We start from the raw sequence: 24534 nt of genomic DNA on the forward strand, positions 1-24534 counted from the left end.
CTGTTTTGCAACGTGCCCCCGTGCTGGCCATAAGGTTGATAAGGAGTTTTTGTGGTAGGGTGTTCCATTCCCCCACCAGCGCAGGGGACAACTGTTGGATGGTCGTTGGTGCATGTGGACGCACTTCAATACATCTCACTAGTCATACCATACGTGCTCTGTGGAATCTGAATCTGGGGATCGGGAACGCCAGTCCATTCGCCGTATGTCCTCTTATTCCAAGAGCTTCTCCAACTGCGCTGCTCGATGCATGCATTGTCATCCATAGAAATGAAGTCAGAGCCGAAATCACCCCTGAAAAGAAGGATTACAGTGTGATAATAGCGTTGACCGGTGAGTATACCATGTTAAAAAATCTGGAGGTCAGTATCCTCATACAGCATTATGCCTTCCCACATTACAACGCCAGGATCACAAAAACGGTAATGTTCGTCAATGCTGGGCGTAGCCTCGTATGACGAGTGGTGGGAACACGTCAAGCGCCCAGAAACATCATTTTCAGGAAATAGCTTACTATAAAGTGTGACACAGCATCTTTCCTTTTAAGAGTGTACTGTCCTCGTATCAACCATGTTTACATTTTCCACGTGTACAATAAGATCAGGGTGTCGGTCATGTATACGTTTGGTGAGTGCGTAAGTCCGTAGTGTTTTTCTATAAATTTAATAAACACAATAGATGCAACAGATGTACATAACATTCTCCTTCACTGTTTACAACAGTCTGCCAACGCTAGAGTAGCTTTTCGGTTCCACGACTGTAGAAATCATGCGGTTTTGAGACGAATAACGCATCGACCCAAGTTCGGAGCGCATTTGCACGCTGGAGATGTTGTCCAATAATGTCACATATGTGGCTGATTGGAGACCCATTTGATGATCGATCAGGCCAAGGCAACATGTCGACTCTTTGTAGAGCACGTTGGGTTACAACTGCGGTATGTGGACGATCGTTATCCTTTTAGAAAACGCCCCCTGGAATGCTGTTCATGAATGGCAGCACAACAGGTCGTATCACCAGATTGACGAACAATTTTGCAGTCAATGAGTGGAATAAACACGAGAGTGCTCCTGATGTTAAGCGAAATCGCACCCCAGACCATAACACCAGGTCGAGGTCATCGTCTAACACGCAGAGAGGTTGGTTGCAGGCTCCCAACTGGCCTTCTTGTAACCAAACCACGGCCTTCACTGACACCAAGGTAGAAATAACTCCCATCAAAAAACACAACAGACCTCAGCGCTGCCCTCCAGTCATCTCTCGTTTGACACCACTGAAGTCGCGAATGGCGGTGGTTTGGCGTTAGTGGAATCTGTCCTTGAAGGAGCCGATTTGTAACAGTTAGTTGTGTCACTGTGGTGCCAACTGCTGTTCAGATTGCTGCAGATGCAGTACGATGCGCCACAGCCATGCGCCGAACACGGTGGTCTTCCCTGTCGGTAGTGTCACATGTCCGTCCGGAGCCCGGTCTTTTGCGGCCGTACATTCTCGTGAACACTGCTGCCGGAACACATATACAGTGGGTACATTCCTGCCAAGTCTTTCTGCAATACTGCAGGAGGAACATCCAGGTTCTCGTAGCCCTATAACACGGCATAGTTCAAACTCAGTGTGAAGTTGGAAATGGAGCCTTTGTCAACCATAAGGCATTCTTGACTAACATCATCTCACCACGTCCAATCACAAAAGCAGCCAACACTCACGACCGATACAGCGTGTATTTAAAGCAAACCTGATAGTGGAACAAGCACTGGTAGCAGTTACTTCTGTGAAATGTCTGGGAGTATGCGTACGGAACGATTTGAAGTGGAATGATCATTTAGAATTAATTGTTGGTAAGGCGGGTGCCAGGTTGAGCTGCTAGCGCCACTCTTATGCGACTCGCTCGAAATTTGAACAGATATCATCTTTCAGATGTAGCAACACGCCTACAAACTTCCGTTAATGTCGCATAGCTCTTTCTTCGTGCTGCGATTTTTTTTTCCTTCAGTGTAATTATCTGGGAAAGTTTTGTTAAACAAGCCGACGTGACAACTGGCACAGAAGCGGACACATATTCAGCACGTGTACAGCAATATAAAGATATTTCTAGCTTATTTATGACAAATACGTCTTTGGAATATCACTTTATCATAAGATTGATTACATTTGGTATTAACGAATCTACACGTTTTTTGTTAGTCAAATGTCAAAATGAGAAACAAAATAGTGGGAGGGGGGGGGAGGAGATTTAGAAAAAATGAATTCTTCGACAAAACTCGGTGCACCGTTGTAGCGTACATTAAAAACTATAGAAATTTTATTTGATTTTGTTTTGTTTTGTTTTGTTACCGTTTCCGAGAAACTAGAAATACTAGACTGTCCTTTTTTCAATGGTTGTATGGGCATGTACAAAAAAATATTTTTCTTCATCTACATCTACATTTATACTCCGCAAACCACCCAACGGTGCGTGGCGGAGGGCACTTTACGTACCTCTGTCATTACCTCCATTTTCTGTTCCAGTCACGTATTGTTCGCGGGAAGAACGACTGCCGCAAAGTCTCCGTGCGCTCTCGAATCTCTCTAATTTTACATTCGTGATCTCCTCGGAAGGTATAAGTAGGGGGAAGCAATATATTCGATACCTCATCCAGAAACGCACCCTCTCGAAACCTGGACAGCAAGCTACACCGCGACTCAGAGCGCCTCTCTTGCAGAGTCTGCAACTTGAGTTTACCAAACATCTCCGTAACGCTATCACGCTTACCAAATAACCGTGTGACGAAACGCGCCGCTGTTCTTTGGATCTTCTCTATCACCTCTGACAACCCGACCTGGTACGGATCATACACTGATGAGCAATATTCAAGTATAGGTCGAACGAGTGTTTTGTAAGCCACCTCCTTTGTTGATGAACTACATTTTCTAATGACTCTCCCAATGAATCTCAACCTCGCACCCGCCTTACTAACAATTAATTCTATATGATCATTCCACTTCAAATCGTTCCGTACGCATACTCCCAGACATTTTACAGAAGTAACTGCTACCAGTGTTTGTTTCACTATCATATAATCATACAATAAAGTATCCTTCTTTCTATGTATTCGCAATATATTACATTTGTCTGTGTTAAGGGTCAGTTGCCACTCCGTGCACCAAGTGCCTATCCGCTGAAGAGCTTCCTGTACTTAGCTGCAATTTTCTAATGCTGCAACTTCTCTGTATACTACAGCATCATCCGCGAAAAGCCGCATGCAACTTCCGACACGATCTACTAGGTCACTTATATATATATTGTGAAAAGCAAGGGTCCCATAACACTCCCCTGTGGCACGCCAGAGGTTATTTTAACGTCTGTAGACGTCTCTCCATTGAGAACAATATGCTGTGTTCTGTTTGTTAAAAACTCTTCAATCCAGCCACACAGGTGGTCTGATATTCCGTAGGCTCTTACTTTGTTTATCAGGCGACAGTACAGAACTGTATCGAACGCCTTCCTGAAGTCAAGGAAAATGGCATCTACCTGAGAGCCTGTATCTAATATTTTCTGGGTCTCACGAACAAATAAAGCGAGTTGGCTCCACTCTAGAACACATTCAAATACGATCAAAATCCTTTGTGTAGGTATACTTGTAAATCTCATGCGGCCATCCACAGTTCTATTTTCCATAGTTATCTGAAGTCATTCTAGCTTGTGTTCCGTCTCTAATGACGTCGTCGTCTTCGGGACGTTAGAGCGTAATATTTCTTCTGTGGTTTGTTGTACGACGAACGACAATATTCATGGTGCGGGAACAAGAAGGTAGTGAGACAGGGAGCTGGGCAGCGTGTCACTGGGGCCGCCGCGGGCTGCATCGATCTGTGGCGGACTGGCCGCACCAGCTGCAGCCGCGACCCGCGGAGCTGGGCGACGACCTCGCCAGCCAAGCGGCACGTGCGTGTTTTGCTCCTGCTCGGCCCCAGCCAGGCACCGCACCACAACATTCTAAACTCGCACCACTTTATTCTCTTGGCAGTAGTACCGATGCAAATAAACCTTAATTCGACTGAAGTACTTAGTAAATCGACAGGTCTATACATTGAGGTGACAAAAGTCGTCACATACCTCCCAGTATAGTGTCGGACCTCCTTTTGTACGGTGTAGTGCAGCAACCTGACGTGGCAAGGATTCAACAAGTTCACTGCAGAAATATAAAGCCGTGCTGCCTCTATAGTTGTCCATAACGGCGAAAGCGTTATCGGTGCAGCACTTAGTGCACGAACTGCCCTCTCGATTACCTCCCATAAATGTTCGATGGCTTCGTGCCGGGCGATCTGCTTCGCTCGAACTGTCCAGTATATTCTTCAAACCAGTCGTGAACAATTGTGGCATAATGACAAGCAGCATTGTCATCCACAAAAATCCATTTGTTGTTTGGGGACATGAAGTCCATGCATGGCTGCAGATGGTCTCCAAGAAGTCGAATACAACCGTTTCCAGTCAACGAGTGGTTCAGTTGGCCCAGGGAACCCACTCCATCATACATTCAGGTGGAATTCTGGAAAAGAACCACACGTAAACAGATAGTTGTGAGTGAGTTGGTATCGTCAGTTAAGGGAACATAGTTGTCGCTGTAAACAGAAAGGTACCGGTCGACAAAGTGTTCCAGATGCAATCGTACTGAGTCCAAGAAAATCGACGGTTCGCGCAAGCCGCGAAATTTGAATACCTTAGTAAACTGTGTGGAAGATTTTGCGACGAGGGTTACATTTCAAAACGAACCGTCTGCAGCTCCTGCAACAATTACAACCGGAAGAAAATGGCCAGCACCTTCAATTTCGCGTCACAGTTCAGGTAGCACTTCAGGGTGAACATTTCGCCTTCAAGCTGATCTTCAGCGTCGAAGCAACCTTCCATTAATCATCACAATGTTGAGTGCGGGACACTGAAAATCCTCATGCAATTGTGATGCATGAACGACATTCCCCAAGGTTAATGTTTTCTGTGCAGTGTCACAGTCGAAGCTGTTTGGTCTGTTTTTCTTCTATGAAAAAACTGTGACCGGTGCCTCTTACCTTGAAATGTTGTAGTTGTAGTTCTTCCCGCAACTGACTACTGATTCCGAGAGTTTCATCTTCCAACAAGAAGGGCACCTCTTCATTGGAGCACAGATGTTCGTCGCTACTTCAACGACGAACTTGCGCATCCCTGGACTGCGCTTAGTGGTGAGGAGATGTAGGTCTGTTCCCTTTGCCTCCACACCAGCTGACCATCTGACCTAACGCCTCCAGACTTTTTCCTTCGGGGAACAATTGGGGGGGGGGGGGGGGTACATTAAGGACCATGTTTACGAATACCCAGGGCCAGAACACTGCAACGGTTCAGAGAACGCATCAGTCCTGCTGTGGTGACCATTGACAGGATGTTGCTACAGAAGGTATTGACTACAGCTCGAATGAGTGTTGTTTGACCGGAGGGGCACTTACAGAACATCTGTAGAGTGCAAAATGCAAATGTGGTGGAGTTTCCGGTTCCATTCATGCATCAATCACATTTGTACATGTAACACTAGGGAATATAGAGCTTTGAAAACGAATGAACCATTTATAGTAGCCTTGAAGATGCAGCTCGAAATGGAGGTAGAAAGAGGACGTGAATTTGGTAGAGGAACCGCCCCGATACTCTACTTGAATGGATCTATGAAAAACAGCGAAACCCAAGCCAGAATTGCCAGGTGCGGGTTTTATCTCCGTCCATCCAAAATACGAGTCCATTGTTTTAATGAAAAGTCAGCCCCATCTCCTTCAATTAGAAAGAGAAAGAGATGAAGTCAAAAATATCAAGTAAAATCAGTATTATGGAAGGCAAAAGAAGAACTATATGTAGGAAAGAGTATTTGTAGGAAAATGCAGTCCTTCTGCAAGGAAAACCCCACACAAGACGTTGGTGCGATCAATTCTACAGTAGGAATATTATTCGATCGTTTGGAGTCCTTATCAAGTAGGCATGAATATAGGTGTTGTTGTTGTCTTCAGTCCTGAGACTGGTTTGATGCAGCTCTCCATGCTACTCTATCCTGTGCAAGCTTCTTCATCTCCCAGTACCTACTGCAACCTACATCCTTCTGGATCTGCTTAGTGTATTCATCTCTTGGTCTCCCTCTACGATTTTTACCCTCCACGCTGCCCTCCAATGCTAAATTTGTGATCCCTTGATGCCTCAAAACATGTCCTACCAACCGATCCCTTCTTCTAGTCAAGTTGTGCCACAAACTTCTCTTCTCCCCAATCCTATTCAATACCTCCTCATTAGTTACGTGATCTACCCATCTAATCTTCAGCATTCTTCTGTAGCAGCACATTTCGAAAGCTATGAATATGGTATCGATTTAATTCAGAAACACGCCGCATGGATTCTTATAGGTCAGAATTACCCAACCGAAAGTGTAACAGAGATGCTCGGAGAACTTCAGTCAGAATCTATGGAAGAAAAGGGACATACGTGTCGGGAAACAATGTTAGGTAAACTTAGAGAATGTATATCTGAGGTAGACAGTGTGTCCATTCTGCTGCCACTGTCATGTATATCGGGTACGGGTCATAAGAATAAGAGAGATAAGGCAGCGTACGTAGGCATATACAAGTGCTGTCAAATTCCTCTCGTTGAACATGCGAATGCAGTGAAACAGAAACTCGCTAATACTGATACGTAGTCTCCTTCGTCAGGCATTGTACAATGGCCCGTGGGCGTAAATATGCTTTCTGAAGCGGAGCTATAGTCCGAATTAACAACTTTGTGATTGAAAGAGCACAACTTAATCATAGCTAACACTTGGTTCAAGAATCATAAAAGAAGACTGTGTACATGGAAGAAGCCTGGAGATACTTACAGGTTTCAGACGGATTATATAATGGTAAGACACAGGTTCAGGAACCAGGTTTTAAATTGTAAGACATTTCCAGGGGCAGATGTGGACTCTGACCACAATTTATTGGTTATGACCTGTAGATTAAAACTGAAGAAACTGCAAAAAGCTGAGAATTTAAGGAGATGGGACATGGATAAACTGAAAGAACCAGAGGTTGTACAGAGTTTCAGGGAGAGCATAAGGGAACAATTGATAGGAATGGGGGAAAGAAATACAGTAGAAGAAGAATGGGTAGCTTTGAAGGATGAAGTAGTGAAGGCAGCAGAGGATCGAGTAGGTAAAAAGACGAGGGCTAGTAGAAATCCTTGGGTAACACAAGAAATATTGAAGTTAATTGATGAAAGGAGAAAATATAAAATGCACTAAATGAAGCAGGCAAAAAGGAATACAAACGTCTCAAAAATGAGATCGACAGGAAGTGCAAAATGGCTAAGCAGAGATGGCTAGAGGACGAATGTAAGGATGTAGAGGCTTATCTCAATAGGGGTAAGATAGATACTGCCTACAGCAAAATTAAAGAGACCTTTGGAGAAAAGAGAGCCACTTGTATGAACATCAAGAGCTCAGATGGAAACCCAGTTCTAAGCAAAGAAGGGAAAGCAGAAACGTGAAAGGAGTATATAGAGGGTCTATACAACGGCGATGTACTTGAGGACAATATTATGGAAATGGAAGAGGATGTAGGTGAAGATGAAATGGGAGATACGATACTACGTGAAGAGTTTGACAGAGAACTGAAAGACCTGAGTCGAAACAAGGCCCCGGGAGTAGACAACATTCCATTGGAACTAGTGATAGCCTTGGGAGAGCCAGTCCTGACAAAACTCTATCATCTGGTGGTCAAGATATATGAGACAGGCGAAATTCCCTCAGACTTCAAGAAGAATATAATAATTCAAATCTCAAAGAAAGCAGGTGTTGACAGATGTAAAAATTACCGAACTAACAGTTTAATAAGTCACAGCTGCAAAATACTAACACGAATTCTTTACAGACGAATGGAAAAACTAGTAGAAGCCGACCTCGGGGAAGATCAGTTTGGATTCCGTAGAAATGTTGGAACACGTGAGGCAATACTGACCCTACGACTTATCTCAGAAGCTAGAGTAAGGAAGGGCAAACCTACGTTTCTAGCATTTGTAGACTTAGAGAAAGCTTTTGACAACGTTGACTGGAATACTCTCTTTCAAATTATGAAGGTGGCAGGGGCGATATACAGGGAGAGAAAGGCTATTTACAATTTGTACAGAAACCAGATGGCAGTTATAAGAGCCGAGGGACATGAAAAGGAAGCTATGGTTGGGAAGGGAGTGAGACAGGGTTGTAGTCTCACCCCGATGTTATTCAATCTGTATATTGAGCGAGCAGTGAAGGAAACAAAAGAAAAATTTGGAGTTGGTATTAAAACCCATGGAGAAGAAATAAAATCTTTGAGGTTCGCCGATGACATTGTAATTCTGTCAGAGACAGCAAAGGACTTGGAAGAGCAGTTGAACGGAATGGACAGTGTCTTGAAAGGAGGATATAAGATGAACATCAACAAAATTAAAACGAAGATAATGGAATGTAGTCGAATTAATTCGGGTGATGCTGAGGGAATTAGATTAGGAAATGAGACACTTAAAGTAGTAAAGCAATTTTGCTATTTGGGGAGCAAAATAACTGATGATGATCGAAGTAGAGAGGATTTAAAATGTAGACTGGCAATGGCAAGGAAAGCGTTTCTGAAGAAGAGAAATTTGTTAACATCGAGTATAGATTTAAGTGTCGGGACGTCGTTTCTGAAGGTATTTGTATGGAGTGTAGTCATGTATGGAAGTGAAACATGGACGATAAATAGTTTGGACAAGAAGAGAATAGAAGCTTTCAAAATGTGGTGCTACAAAAGAATGCTGAAGATTAGATGGGTGGATCACATAACTAATGAGGAAGTATTGAATAGGATTGGGGAGAAGAGAAGTTTGTGGCACAACTTGACCAGAAGAAGGGATCGGTTGGTAGGACATGTTCTGAGGCATCAAGGGATCACCAATTTAGAATTGGAGGGCAGCGTGGTGGGTAGAAACGGTAGAGGGAGACCAAGAGATGAATACACTAAGCAGATTCAGAAGAATGTAGGTTTCAGTAGGTACTGGGAGATGAAGAAGCTTGCACAGGAAAGAGTAGCATGGAGAGCTGCATCAAACTAGTCTCAGGGATGAAGACCACAACAACAACAACTAGGTTACCGTAGACATTCTCCAAGCGTGTATGAATATCTGTGATGCCCTGCTTTCCATTAAAAGAAACTGAATGACAGCTCTCTGCTTGGAATGCACCTCCGTTACAGACGCCATTTTGCCGGCCGCGGTGGTCTCGCGGTTCTAGGCGCGCAGTCCGGAACCGTGCGACTGCTACGGTCGCAGGTTCGAATCCTGCCTCGGGCATGGATGTGTGTGATGTCCTTAGGTTAGTTAGGTTTAAGTAGTTCTAAGTTCTAGGGGACTGATAACCACAACAGTTGAGTCCCATAGTGCTCAGAGCCATTTGAACAGACGCCATTTTGAAGGCTACGTAAAGCGCCGCTACCTGTCGGAACTTTAGGAAACTGTAGCGGTGAAAAGGGAATATGCCATGACGTCACACAACAAATTCCGCATAGTTTAAACCGAAACTGACCGAGAAAAAGAAGTGGTGCACTATTTACTGGGCGGCCGCGCGGGATTAGCCGAGCGGTCGGGGCGCTGCATTCCTTGGACTGTGCGGCTGGTCCCAGCGGAGTTTTCAGTCCTCCCTCGGGCATGGGTGTGTGTGCTTGTCCTTAGGATAATTTAGGTTCAGTAGTGTGTAAGCTTAGGGACTGATGACCTTAGCAAGTAAGTCCCATAAGATTTCACACACATTTGAACATTTTTGAACTAATTGGGCGCCCCTCGTATAAAACAGAGGAAATACCTTCAAACTTCAAGAGATGTGAATAATAACGAGCCATCAGTTTAATAGGTTCTGGTTGCAAAATATTGACACTAAATATTTACAGAATGGAAATGCTGGTAGAAGCCGACCTTGGGAAAGATCAGATCGGGTTCTGGGGAGATTCAGGAATACATGAGATGGGACTCGCCCCATTACTTATCTTAGAAGATAAATTGAAGAAAGACAAGCCCGCGTTTATAGCATTAGTAGATTCAGAGAAAGCTAATGACAATGTTGACTGGACTACAACGTTTGAAATTTTGAAGGTAGCACCGATAAAATAAAAGGAGCGAAAAGTTATTTACAATTTGCACAGAAACCAAACTGCAGGTGTAAGTCAAAGAACATAAAAGGGAAGCAGTGGTTGTGAAGGGATTGACACAAGGCTGTAGCCTACTTTTCATATTATTCAATCTGTACATTAAAGAACGATTCAAGCAAAACAAGAAGGAATTTGGAAAAGGAATTACAGTTCAGGGGAAAAAATTAAATCTTTTGACATTTGCGGATGTCATCGTAAATCTGTCAGAGATGGCAAAGGACTTGGAAGAACGTTTAAACCGAGTGGATACTATCTCGAAAAGAGATTATAAGATAAACATCAACAAAAGTAAAACAGGAGCAATGAAATGTAGTCGAGTTAAATCAAAGGATACTAAGGGAACCAGATCAGGAAATGAGACACTCAGGGTAGTAGAGGAGTTTTGCTGTTTTTGCACCACTGTTACTGTTGATGGCGCAAGTAGAGAGGAATAAAATGCAGAGTACCAATAGCAAAAAAATAATTTCTAATGAAAGGAGAGAGCTGGTTAACATTTGGCATAAATTTAAGTTTCCGGAAATCTTTCCTTATGGTATTTTATTTACACCCTTGTATGGAAATTAAACAGAGGTGATAAACTGTTTGCACGAGAAGCGAATAGAAGCACTTGAAATATCGTACAACAGAACAACGGTAAAGATTGTATTAGTACATCGAATGATGAGGTACTGAATCGAATGGGAGAAAAAAGAAATTTATGGCACAACTTGACTAAAAGTTGGGAACGGTTGATAGAACGTATACTGAGGCATCTAGGAATCATCAGTTCCGTAAAGGAGGGGGTGTGAGGGGTAAAAATTGCAGAGGACGATCTGGGCATGAATACAGTAAGGAGGTTCAAATAATGTTATTCAGAGAGAGGACACTCGCACGTGACAGAATGGCTTGGAGTGGGGCATCAAACCAGTCTTTGGACTGTTGACAACAACAACAACAGCGTTGTTTTTCATATGTTGAAATGGTATTTTCTGTACTGAAAACAAGCATGAATTCGCATGAAATTTTAATCAATATATCCCACATGCATAGAAATCCTGGGGTATCGATGTGGTAGAGTTCAGTCTTGGTGTAATATTTCCATTAACTCACGGTGTGTCAAGAAGGTCTCTCAACTTACGTTGCCGTCTCCGGGAACCATTACGGCAGTGGCAGGGAGAATGCGGGTCGCTAGCTCCGCAGTGTAAACAGTGGCAGCCCACACTCCCTCGATATGCGCAGTTACCGCTGCACCACGCGCCGCGGCGGTGCCAGCGGCTCAGTTAAGTCTGTTACTTCGGGGCCGCTCACCTAGTTTTTAGGAACTACCAGTGATCACACGAGTAACGAAATACCCAGCCCAAGGCTCCAAACATCTGGGCAGCAATTGAGAGCTATGACCTGTATTCAGTCTTTCGACTGGTTTGATGCGGCGTGCCATTAATTCTTTTCGTGTGGCAACCTATTCATATCAGAGCGACACTTGCACCTAACGTCCTCCGTTATTTGTTGGACGTATTCCAATCTCTGGCTGCCTCTGCAGTTTATACTCTATACAGTTTGGTACCACGGAAGTTATTCCATGATGACTCAGCACTTTTCCTGTATCCTGATGATGATGTGTCAGCAGTCCAAAGACTGGTTCTGAAGCTGCACTCCAAGCTATTCTGTCCTGTGTGAGCTTCTTCACTCTGAATAACAGCTATCTGAATATGCTTACTGAATTCATGTCTTGGGTCTTCTTCTACAATTTTAACCCCCCCCCCCCTCCCTCCCCCCCCCCCCCCACCCCAAACATGTCCATCCATTACCAACTGACGATTCCTTGATGCCCAAGGATACGTCCTGTCAATAGATCCCTTCTTATTAGTCATGTTGTGCTATAAACTTCTTTGTTCCCCATTTCGATTTAGTACCTCCTCATCATTTCTCCGATCTATGCATCTAACCTTCAGCATTCTTCTATGGCACCACATTTCAAAAGCATCTATTCTATTCTCGTCTGAGCCACTTATCGTCCATGTTTTACTTCTGTGCAAAGCTACCTCTAAACAAGTACTTTTAGAAAGGATTTCATAACAGTCAAACTTATGTTAAGTGTTAGCAAACTCCTCTTTTTCAGAAATACCCTTCTTGCTATTGCTAGACGGCATTTTACAACCATTCTGCTTCGGCCGTTATCAGTTATTTTGCTGCTCAAATAGCGAAACTCATATACTACTTATAAAGCCCCATTCTCTAACCAAATTCGGACAGTAGCGCCTGATTTAATGTGACTGCATTCCATTACCCTTGTGTTACTTGATCGATGTCCGTCTTTCAGCTGTCTGTAATGTTGAGAAGCAGATGACACCTCATGGCGGCAAGGCTTATTTTTCGAGGGTAGTTTTCGTTTGTAAATGATCAAAATCACAGAGTCATATATCTCTGTACATACTGTGTTGGATAACATTTTCAGCATCTGGTATACCTTCCACTAGCTTCAAAGCAGTCCTTATATCATGCATAGAGACGACCACATAGGTGTCAACTGCCTTCTCCGGTGCTATTTCTACCCGTCCCCTGCATTTATTGCAATTGGGGTCGAGGTATGATATAAGATGCCGATAATGCAGACCGAACTAGAGAATTTCGTCACGTCTCATATATAAATTAGGAACAATTCTGGTGTGTCGTACAGAGAAGAGGAATTAACGTGTAAGCTAAAGAGGAATTATCTTGCTGGAAGAGCACGTCTCCTTGGAGGCACGGCCATGGAATGGTCTGGGTAATGTTTTTCGTGCGTCCTTCATTGTTCAATGTCAGCTCGAGAAGCGTCGGAACTGTGCGATCTTTGTATCCTACATAATGTGCGACAAGTTGTCTATTCACTGAATGACACAGATCTCGCAAACGACCGTCAATGACAATAAGGCAGGTTCTCGTCTCATTGCTAAAACTAATTTTACGCCAGCAAACAGTGCCCGATATAATCAGCTTAAACTCTAAGTGTGCCATAGGTTCTAATTTGTTCCACAGCTGTCATCCGATCAACAATGACTGATAACAGGATATTCTCGCCCATCTTGTAGTCACTACGTCGTGTCCACTTCTAGCCAGAACGAACAACACCGTGCCGCTGTCTCGGACCAACAACATCAACGCTGACACACATGTTCTACGTATAGGGAAATTCTTTAGAAGAACTGTCCAGCCTCACGCATACCTACAATACAAATTCGATATAATTCCGCCAATTCGACCGCGCGGCATTAGCCGAGCGGTCTAAGGCGCTGTAGTCATGGACTGTGCGGCTGGTCCCGGCGGACGTTCGAGTCCTCTCTCGGGCATGGGTGTGTGTGTTTGTCCTTAGGATAATTTAGGTTCAGTAGTGTGTAAGCTTGGGGAGTGATGACCTTAGCAGTTAAGTCCCATAAGATTTCACACACATTTCTTTCAGCCAATTCTCCTACACCGACGTAGCATATCAGCAGTGTTTACCAAATTAGTTAAATACCACTCTTTCAGTAAGTCAGATACGATTGTTAAGGACTCAGTGCGTGTGTTGTATCAGTACTGTACACCAATTAACCGTGGTTTTTTGTTATTTATAACATAAATACCTTTTGCAACTATGCTGCCTACATGAATATAAAATTACGGCCTTTTTGCTAGTTACCGGCCTGAATACCCGGTTACCTTGCTTTTTATTGACGTATTTCTTCTCTTAGATTTAGCATTCAGCTCCTGTTCTGTGACAATCATTTAGCAACAAGTATGTGCTTTTATTTCCTATTGTTATCTGTTTGTTTTCCTTGTATCTGGTCTGTCGAGACCAATTTCATTGTCTTTTTTTTCTCTCACTTTCTCTTCAGTTTTCTCCCATTACGACTAAAAGATCATCAGCGTAAGTGACGGCTTCCGGAAGTAAGTGCGCGGACAATGGCGTGGCTTGTAATGACAACTTCTTTAGATATACCAGAGAACTTTTTGATATAGTTGTCGATGTAGGTCCTGAACGACGGACATAATATTTAAACAGCAATGTTGTTTCGTGTTATACGTTCTTCTTCTTCAAGTAACTTTTGTCAGAGACTGAAACTACACGAGACTTCAACATGAACACTCTTCTTACTCCAACCAAAGTTATTTATTAAATAAATTTTCTAGTAGTTAAAGATTTCTTCTCGAGACGAAATTGTAAAAATGGTCTACGTACGCTTGCTTTAAATCATGTTGCAGGCCTTTTAGTCAGTACTTAGACGTCAGGCTGAGTTGTTGTGTGTTTTGGCTGCAGGTGAGCCACAAGGCGGTGATCGGCCAGCTGCTGGACATCGAGACGCGGAGGGACCGCTCGCTCAAGCTGTTCACCATGGACCGCTACTACCTCATCACCAAGTACAAGACTGCCTACCACACCTTCCAGATGCCCGTCTCACTGGCGCTCTACATGGTAAGTCCATCCTAACATCAGGTCGCACTTACCGCTGCTTTTCATTCGCCAGAGAATGTACACTGCACAGGAAAATTAGATATAAATGCGTGGTGTCTGTTCTTTCGCAAACGTCGGAAAGAACAGACGACACGCGGAATCCGCAGCTCTGATACATGTTATTTAAATTGAAGGTGAACGGGGGAGAAATGAAATGGAAGGAAAGATTGATGTCAGCTGTATCGGAGCATTATTCGAACCCGGGATCTCCTACATACTAGGCAGCTGCATTAACCACTGCACCATCTGGACTCAGTGTTCACCGTCAAACAATTTCACGCCTTAAGGACAAAATAACTTTAATTTAAAATCGGCTGAAGGTCAATAAGACTCAAAAACAGGAATTCGAATTTAAAAGGCAGAAGGCCTTATCCTAAAAATTTCTTTAAATCAGGTTTAAGACCCAAACAACCTCACGCCTTAAGGGCAAAACAACTTTAATTTAAAATCGGCTAGGAGTCATACATAAACAAACAACAAGGACAAATAAGAAAAGACAGTACATCAAGTGGCGCTCAGAAATTTCCAAGGGTCGGCCTGGAATTGAAACACAAACGCTCGCTCAGGTAATACAGGGAGTCGACGAACAATTCTCAATCCGACAGCAACCCAACCGACAGACAGTCAATGGACCAAGTGACAGGATAATTGCCACTCCACCCGACCAGCACACAACAGGGATTTCAATGGAACGGCGCAGAATGTATCGGCGCCCTCAACGAATTACATGTTCAGCTGTCAAACTACACGCCGTACTGGACGACGAGGAAAATACACTGCCAGTATTTACGTCAAATGCCAGGGCACATAACCGGAACGTTAACGGCCACAAGTCAGAAGATCCCGCTGGTGCACTTTAACTCAATAATAATCAAGTTAAGTTAAACTCCACAGGAGCTTGGCTAGAAAACACACATTGTTGCTTGCGGGAATGTCCCAACAGTCCACAACGAACTTCAAACGACACAATGTGAACAGTTGGATCTGGCTGGTGGCTTAGGTAAAGACTGAACTTCCGTGTCCGGGATTGGTGAGCCACGAACCTCGTAGCAATGGGAACAGCCCCTCACACTCAGACCGCGTGTGGACGCCGCGTGCAGTCCTGGCCAGACAACGCGCCCAGGAGACTTCCTCGCTGCTCCACGCCAACCGACCAACTGCGATGCACGACACAGCTGGAAACTACAAGAGCAAGGGCAAAGATAGTACAAGGGTAGGAATATCGATAGATGCTGCTGCTGCCACTCGCGGAGAGAGAGTATGACAACATAATCGTGATAACTGTGGGAGACTAATCACAGAATACCAACCAAAGTTTAATGCAAAGCATAACACGTACCAGCCACGGCTCACATACTGTAAACAACAGCGTGGTCCAGCATTCTTGTTGGAAACAAGTCGAGATGGTGTTTGTGAGCGGTCAAGCAGATGGAAACCGTAGAGAAGCAGCACGGATGTTCCTAAACACGTACTCTCACAGACAACAAGCACATCACAGGACTATAAAAGCCCTTTTTGGGCGTTTGAGTGATCATGGGCCGTTTCAGACAGACAAATGTGCCGCGAGGCAGGGGTTGTGCATACATCATATTTGGAGGCAGGGTTGTATATGATATTCAGACAAACCCTAGTACAAGCTCCAGGCAAGTGGCCCTTAACATGGTGTAAGCCAAAGTATGATTACGTGTACCTTGCATGACAACCGCTACCATGGAGGCCTCTCTAAACATCTGTTGTGATGTGGATACGATGTACCTCTGCACTGTGTTCCGAGAGAATTTGTCGTGGTTGCACGCACATGCCGTCCATTTCCGGACACACGTTCGTATGACCTTTTTTCCTCCATTTCTGTTCAAGAATCCCTCCCTGTAATTTGTAGGTTTTATTAACGTTTACCATGTACATGAATGCACAAAGGTGGCGTTAGGTGGGAATGTGGATCGAGCGAGAGGCATCAGGGACAGTCAGTGCAATCACGATGAACACGAAGTCTGGGTGGCGCAGTGGTTAACGCAGTGCCTAGTCAGCGGGAAATACCGGCCCAGTACATGTTTTCATTCGCCGCTACTGATTTCGCATAATGTCCTGATGTAGCTGATATCAATAGTTCCTTCGCTTGCACTACTTTTTATTTTAATTTTTTGGTCGGGGATCTGCAATCACAATACCGATCAGTAGAGCCATTGTAGATATTCAGGACGATCTTCTCCACTTAAGATGGCAAGGGAAGGAGATATCTTTCTGCAGGGTTCTAGGGCATACGAGAAGTAAGGAAAGCGAAATGGGGGATTTTGTAGCAAAGGAAGTGCGTTGCGATACTGTCAGTGCAGCGTGCCATCTCCCTACATGCTATTACCTCGCTGGTGAGGCACAGTCGTGCGTGGATGTGAAGAAAAGTGGCTGCAAGTGACGGACATGAGCTGCACGTACTGAAATCAGCAACTCTGCCGTGACGTACCTGTCCTTCCTGCCACAGAGACGAATGAGGTCCATCTCACTCGTCTTCTCATAGGACACTGCCCTTTTACTCACGGCTTCTTGCACCAGCGAGAGGACCCTCCAATGTATTCAGACCAGAGGGCAGCAGCTCATTTGTTAAGAGGTTTGTCTTCTACTTTAACTGACAGTGACACGTATGTGGTACGATTTTTAAAGTTTCGTGAAATGTCCCAACTGTTCCTTACAACTTTAGGATGGCTGGCTCATGTACTGTTTTTATTCATCAGTCAATCACATTTACTTCTATTTTAATTGCCACTTTGAGAACATCTGCCCACTTTTGAGCTGTCGTCGTGGATGTGAGCTGGATTGAGTGTGCAGGTGATCCTGAATGAGGCTGGAGAGGAGCTCGTGTAGTTGTGTAAGGCTTTCAGCAGTTTGTCAACATACTCCGAAGGGTTATCTCAACCTTATACCGCGTCCTCGTTGCCCCTTTAAGGCAAAATGGGTCGTCACCATGGGAAATTGTCTACTGAAATGGCGACACACTTGAACATACGTCCGCTATCATGAGAAAAAAACTTTCAAGATATGCCTGCTTCCTACAGTTTTGGTCAGTAGTCACCCTGACAAGAATTAACAAGACAGTGTCGACATTGGACACTATGAAACACAACCGTCTCCAAACAGTAACCCGCTAGGCCAAAAAGTTTCGAGACTGGATTAATAGAAATTAGAGATACATTAAGGTGGTGGTCGTTTTAATGCTTCAGGTGTTCTACACAGCCTCGCCCCATTTGAGTACAATTTACGGAACGTTTCTACAACAATGAGAAGCTGTTACAGAAGTCCTTCTTTGGGATGTTGTTCATCTCCCGCGGCACCTTTGCTTGAACGTCGGTTATGTCGTCAAAGCGTTGTCCCTTCGTGTTAACTTCTGCATTTTGTCGTTTCGTGGTTTGATAACACCAAGTCTCTATTTCAGTCAAGTCGCGGGAGGTGTCCACACGTCGTTGGTTTTGCTCGGGAGTCAAAATGCGCAGGGCAGACTCTACACACACTTTTCTTTCTACAGAACATTCTGTCTCGAACTCTTGATTCAGAGACGTTGCTCCATTGCGATTTGTGACGCGACAGCACTGACACACTACATTCGCACGCCCACTACTCAACACTGCCCGCTCCCAAGTGACCGCTCGAATGCACATCTCTTGTGCACAGTTGTAAGTTCAAGCTGCCACCGTAGTTACTGCTATAATGGCGCTTATACGCCAGGAATATAATAAGTCGCGGAACTTTATGGGCGAATGGCGTATATTCGCCTCGATACACACCCCCCCCTCCTCCCCAGCACAGTGGCGTGCGAAGAAGGTGGGCAAGGGAGAACATGTGGAATAGAACCTCCATCAACGGCATCGGGATCTCTTTAACGACGAGTGCAGATTTGTCTGACGCCTGGTGATCGTTATCGAAGAGTGTGAAGGCGGCCAGGTACCAATGCGCACCTCAGACATGCAATCTCAGGGGTTCGGGAGGAACTGAGTCTGTCAACCACTGGTATGGTATCATGTGCGAATGTCGGACCCATCTAGTTACTATTGAGGTTTAATCTGAGGGCGGTACAGTAGTGGGGCAGGCTACTACAACATACACTCAGGATCGACAGTCAACTACTCGGCAGTGCGTCGGACTTTCAAGACGATAATGCACTAACACAATGCACCCACTTCGTGAACACCTTCATCCGTGAGGTAGGAATCAACCATATGGATTAGTCTGCGGTACCTACTGACATCAACTCGATTAAGAATGCTTGACCTCAGTCGAAACCGGTAGTCTCAGAAACTCTCCTGCACAGTGGATGATCTCAAGAGGGCCAAAGTCGTAGAGTGAGACAGTCTTGAGCATCAAATTCTCTAGCCAAAGCAGGATCCCACATTGTTACAATGACCTTGGTGGAGCGATTCGGCATCGAATGGTACACAGCAACATATTTTGATTCCACAAATGTGCACTTGCGGACGGACTACTTTTACTTTGCTCATGGTTTTACATTTATTTCATAGCAAAGTCAATTTTTGACTCATAAAGTTTATTCTTCAATTGCCCTATCTCCTTCCACCCAAGCCCACACATGTCCGCAGGTGCACAGGCGGTGCTTAACTTTTTTTGAGCTGTTTAGTTTGAAAGACCTGTGGTTCCTTGTTAACTCCTGAAAGTAATGTATCTGAGGGGTTCGAGCTGGTCCTAATTCTAATTACTCTGGAAGCTATTTATTTTTACTTTCGGATTTCACTGTGGATGTTAATTACTGTAAAGTTCAAACAGTGTTAATGAGTAAAAAAATTAGTTGTTACTATGGTCAGTATGTCCGTCCCCAGTAGCTGAGTGATACTGGCACGGTAGCTCAGCAGACTGCGTCCTCTCTGTAATAAAAAAGCAGAGTCAAGGAATCAACGATCAACTTGAACGGATGTCTTGTAACGTCCGCCCAGACCAAACACAACGAACTATATCGAACAAAATGAAAGAGAGGAAAAAAATGAAAAAGTGGTCAGCGTGACAGAATGTCAATCCTAATGGCCTGCGTTCGATTCCTGGCTGGGTCGGAGATTTTCTCCGTTCAGGGACTGGTTGTTGTGTTGTCCTAATCATTAAAATTTCATCCCCATAAACACGCAAGTTGCCGAAGTGGCGTAACATCGAAAGACTTGCACCTGGCGAACGGTCTACCCGACGGGAGGACCTCGTCACACGACAGTTCCATTTTTACTGAGTCATTATGAAAAAATGCTCGTAGCAAGGCAACGTAATTTTATCCAGTGATAAACTCCCGTTTTTCTAATTTATTTACCTATTTTTATACCAATAATTGTTCGATCCTGTTTCAATGAACGCCTTTTAAGCACAACGTTTTTCGTCCGGTACTACCAAAAGATCACTCCTTCCGTCATTGTTCCAGCACAGATACATTAGTGGTTTTTTCTTATATGCTGTTTTTTTTATAAACCATAAAGTTATAAGGTTGGTTTGATGCAGCTTTCAAGATCTGTACAACTACCCTCTTCATTTTAGCATAGGTTGTTTGGTTGTTTTGTGGGAAGAGACCAAACTGCGAGGTCATCGGTCTCGTCGGATCAGGGAAGGACGGGGAAGGAAGTCGGCCGTGCCCTTTCAAAGGAACCATTGCGGCATTTGCCTGGAGCGATTTAGGGAAATCACGGAAAACCTAAATCAGGATGGCAGGACGCGGGATTGAATCGTCGTCCTCCCGAATGCGAGTCCAGTGAGCATTTTAGCATAACTTCTGCATTCCACATCATCGGGGACATCTAGGCTCGCCTCTCCGATTCCTTCCCTCCATCAGGCTTTGCACTACACATTCCACCAACAACTCATCTCGTAGTGTGTGCACATCCACTCTATATTTTCTTTCCAGTGCGTCCTGTATTAGGCAATTTTTCTCGTTAATTCGTTGCAGGATGTATTCATTTCTTCCTTGATCGAATCATCTGATGTTCGATAGTCTCTTGTAATACCATACTTCAGTTATTTTCTTATATATATTTATGAGATAGGCAATCCTACCGGAGGCAAGGAAGATGCTCCTACAAGGTGGAAAGAGTACCGCGAAAAACTGTATACTTTTCCTGTTTTCTTCTGCTTCCTTAACTGCAGGAAATACTCTGCTTTGTCTGGGAAAAGTTCTGGCAGGTGCCTGCAAAGTTGGGTGTCCTACCACACTTGACAGCATTGATCAGAAGTCCGTACGCCAGCAGATGTGGCCGAGCGGTTCTAGGCGCTTCAGTCCGGAACCGCGCTGCTGCTACAGTCGCAGGTTCGAATCCTGCCTCGGGCAGGTTTAAGTGGTTCTAAGTCTAGGGAACTGATGACCTCAGATGCTAAGTCCCATAGTGCTCAGAGCCATTTGAACCATTTTTGAAGAAGTCCATTCAGTAATCACCTCGTACCTATGAAGACAAGTGCTGGCACGTCTGCTTTCTTCAATTTATCAAAAAGCGTCAGACAGGGTTCTGTCCTATCCACCAGCTATACAAAAAAAGTGTGTGAAATCTTATGGGACTTAATTGCTAAGGTCATCAGTCCCTAAGCTTATACGCTACTTAACTTAAGTTATCCTAAAGACAAACACACACACACCCATGCCAAGGGAGGACTCTGACCTCCTCCGGGATCAGCGGCACAGTCCATGACTGCCAGCTATACAACATCTATGCCTAACATGTCATTAGGAAAGCTCTTGATGACTGAATAAAGACATCTCAATTGATGGAAGATCCATTAACAGCGCTCGATTTGCTGATGGCATAGCTGGTAGCGAAGATGAAATTGTTGAGCTACTGACAAAAGTAGCGCACGTTAGTTTACCATATGGATTAGACATCAATTTCAGGAAGTCCAGACTGAAAACAATTGATCGAGGAGCACAGGTCCAACTCACAGGTCGATTAAAGGAGCTGGAGGAGGTCGTGTATTCACTGATCTCTTTTGGGTCAACTGTCTGTGACACGGGAAGTTTGGATAAGAAGACAGGTCACACAAGGGCGAGTGACTTTCAAATGGTTCAAATGCCTCTGAGCACTATCGGACTTAACATCTGAGGTCATCAGTTCCTTAGAATTTAGAACTACCGGGTGATCAAAAAGTCAGTATAAATTTGAAAACTTAATAAACCACGGAATAATGTAGATAGAGAGGTAAAAATGGACACACATGCTTGGAATGACATGAGGTTTTATTAGAACAAAAAAAGTTCACAAAATGTCCGACAGATGGCGCTGGATAGCAAAACGTCATTGACTGCGCATGACAATCGTCTATAAAAGGAGCTGTAATGAAAGAGAGAATCAGATGCGCCAGCAGTCGCATCATGTTGACGTTACCTGAAAAGGCGCTTTTAGTGAAGCTGTATTATCAGAATGGGGAATGTGCTAATTCAGCTTTACGATCCTAACCCCATAGGAAGGGGATTCGAACGGGTAAAGCTCCGTTGACAAATGCAGCTGTGGTGAGAATGATTTCAAAGTTCGAAGCCACGGGTTGTTTAGGCGATAGACCCCGTAGTGGCCGACCGAGCACAAGGCATAATGCTGCTGAGACAGTTCAGGAAGAAATGGAGACTGTAGCGGGTTCGTCTATGCACGGGAAAGTCAGCGCTCGTGCAGTCGCACGTCGCACTGGCATTCCATACACTACTGTTTGGTTGGCACTGAGGCTACCCTCCAATGCTATCCGTACAAAATCCATCGGCATCATGAACTGTTACCTGGCGATTTAGTGAAGCGGAGGGCATTTGCGGTGTGGGCGTTTCAAAAGATGGCGGAAGATGACGATTGGTTGAGCAACGTGTTGTGGACCGACGAAGCTCGGAGGGTCTGTCAACGCCCACAACTGCAGAATTTGGGCTACCAAAAATCCTAGAACTGTCGTGAAAACTCCATTGCACGACAAGAAAGTCACGGTATGAGTTGGATTTACCACATCTACCGTTACCGGGCCTTTTTTCTTCAAGGAAATGTGTGATTCTGGTTTTGTAACTGCTACCGTGATGGGTGAGAGGTACGCCGATATATTACAGAATCGCATCATCCCCAGCCTGGCTGATAAACACCTGTTGGAACGTACGATGTTTATGCCGGATGGCGCTCCACCCCATACTGCTAGACGCCTGAAAGATCTCTTGCGCGCGTCGTTTGGTGATGACCGTGTGCTCAGCCGCCACTTTCGTCATGCTTGGTCTCCCAGTTCCCCAGACCTCAGTCCGTGCGATTATTGGCTTTGGGGTTACCTGAAGTCGCAAGTGTATCATGATCGACCGACATCTCTAGGGAATGCTGAAAGACAACATCCGACGCCAATGCCTCACCGTAACTCCGGACATGCTTTACAGTGCTGTTCACAACATTATTCCTCGACTGCAGCTATTGTTGAGGAATGATGGTGGACATATTGAGCATGTCCTGTAAAGAACATCATCTTTACTTTGTCTTACTTTGCTATGCTAATTATTGCCATTCTGATCGGATGAAGCTCCATCTGTCGGACATTTTTTGAACTTTTGTATTTTTTGGTTCTAATAAAACCCTATGTCATTCCAAGCATGTGTGTCAATTTTTACCTCTCTGTCTGCATTATTCTGTGATTTATTCAGGTTTCAAATTTATAATGACTTTTTGATCACCCAGTACCTAAGCCAAACTAACCTAAGGACATCACACACATCCATGGCAGAGGCAGGATTCGAACCTGCGACCGTATCAGACGCGCGGTTCCGGACTGAAGCGCCTAGAACTGCTCGGCCACTGCGGCCGGCCGAGTGGCTTTGAAAACGCTCACCAAGTTTTGGTAGAACAGAGATCCGGCTTGTGGAAACATTCATATTTTCCGTTTTCCTTCACGAGTGCGAAATATGGACACTTAAACCAGGGACAAGCAGCGTGTCGATGCAGCCGAGCTCTGCTGGTGGCGCAGGATGCTGCGCGTAAAACGTATCTAAAGAAGAACGAATGTGTCAATTACTGGGCAGCACAGTATCTCCAGCCAACTTTCTTCTCGTGTCAACTAAAAAACTCTCCAGTTCTTTGGGAATATTGTGAGAAGTGAAGGAGAGATCGAGGGCAAAAGACTGACGGAGAGAGCAGCGAGCGGATGGATAGATCAAACGAAGAAGGTCTCTGGTCTACCTCGTCAGGAAGCTCTAAGAGAGCTGTACCCCAGGGTGGAGGTGCTCCGTTCGTGGGGTCACGACGCCCAGCAATGAGAACAGTGGCTTGTGACGATGGTATTCATTTCAGTACTGTAACGCTTTCGAATACATTGACTGGTCAGGTGAGCAGTAGAGAGTGAGGTCGATTCAGATTGACTGAATTCGCTGTAATTCGTCATTCTTGCAGAATGTCCCGTTCCGACATTTCTTCCTAGAGGAAGGCCTCAGTGAGAAGTCAGAAACGTCGGATAGGATAATTCTGAAAGGATGATGCGGTGCATATATCCAAGAACTATTAATATTTTATTTCCAATTTTATTGTTGTGGTCAGTTGTATATAAACTGTTTGTACCGAAACGTCCCCTTTGAACAATTGTACAAGACTGTGCTAAAACTGAAACACAATATTTTTGGCGCAACGCAATCTGACTTCCAAAAATCCCTACGAAAGAATGGCCCTGACTAACATTAACCTATACGTTTCACAAATCACTTACCTCACAAAAATCTTCGTTACTCAAGCTACTGCAATATAGCGAGCGCCACTACTGCCAGCTAAATAAAAGGTTCAAACTACTGAAGGCACTAACTACTGATAGGCATAGTTAGCAAATGAAAGATTTTAATAGAGAACAAACAATGTATTTACCTCACTAGTCATAATATATATAGCAGTTCATGACACCAATTCTTACAAATTTCAAAACTCCGCCATCTCTCTCCCCACGTCCACCACTGCTGGCGGCTCACC

General features: G+C 44.5%; 1 protein-coding gene across 1 annotated transcript in view; it reads left to right on the forward strand.

The window, feature by feature from the left end:
- The window catches only part of LOC126272190 (farnesyl pyrophosphate synthase-like), a 246943-nt gene that overhangs the window by 161945 nt on the left and 60464 nt on the right, over window positions 1-24534 (forward strand). Inside the window, exon 5 of the mRNA XM_049974868.1 lies at window positions 14423-14578. Coding sequence (XP_049830825.1) covers window positions 14423-14578 — 156 coding nt within the window. The remainder of the gene's footprint in view (window positions 1-14422; window positions 14579-24534) is intronic.

This window comes from Schistocerca gregaria, chromosome 5 (genome assembly GCF_023897955.1).
Source record: "Schistocerca gregaria isolate iqSchGreg1 chromosome 5, iqSchGreg1.2, whole genome shotgun sequence".
Lineage (NCBI taxonomy): Eukaryota > Metazoa > Arthropoda > Insecta > Orthoptera > Acrididae > Schistocerca > Schistocerca gregaria.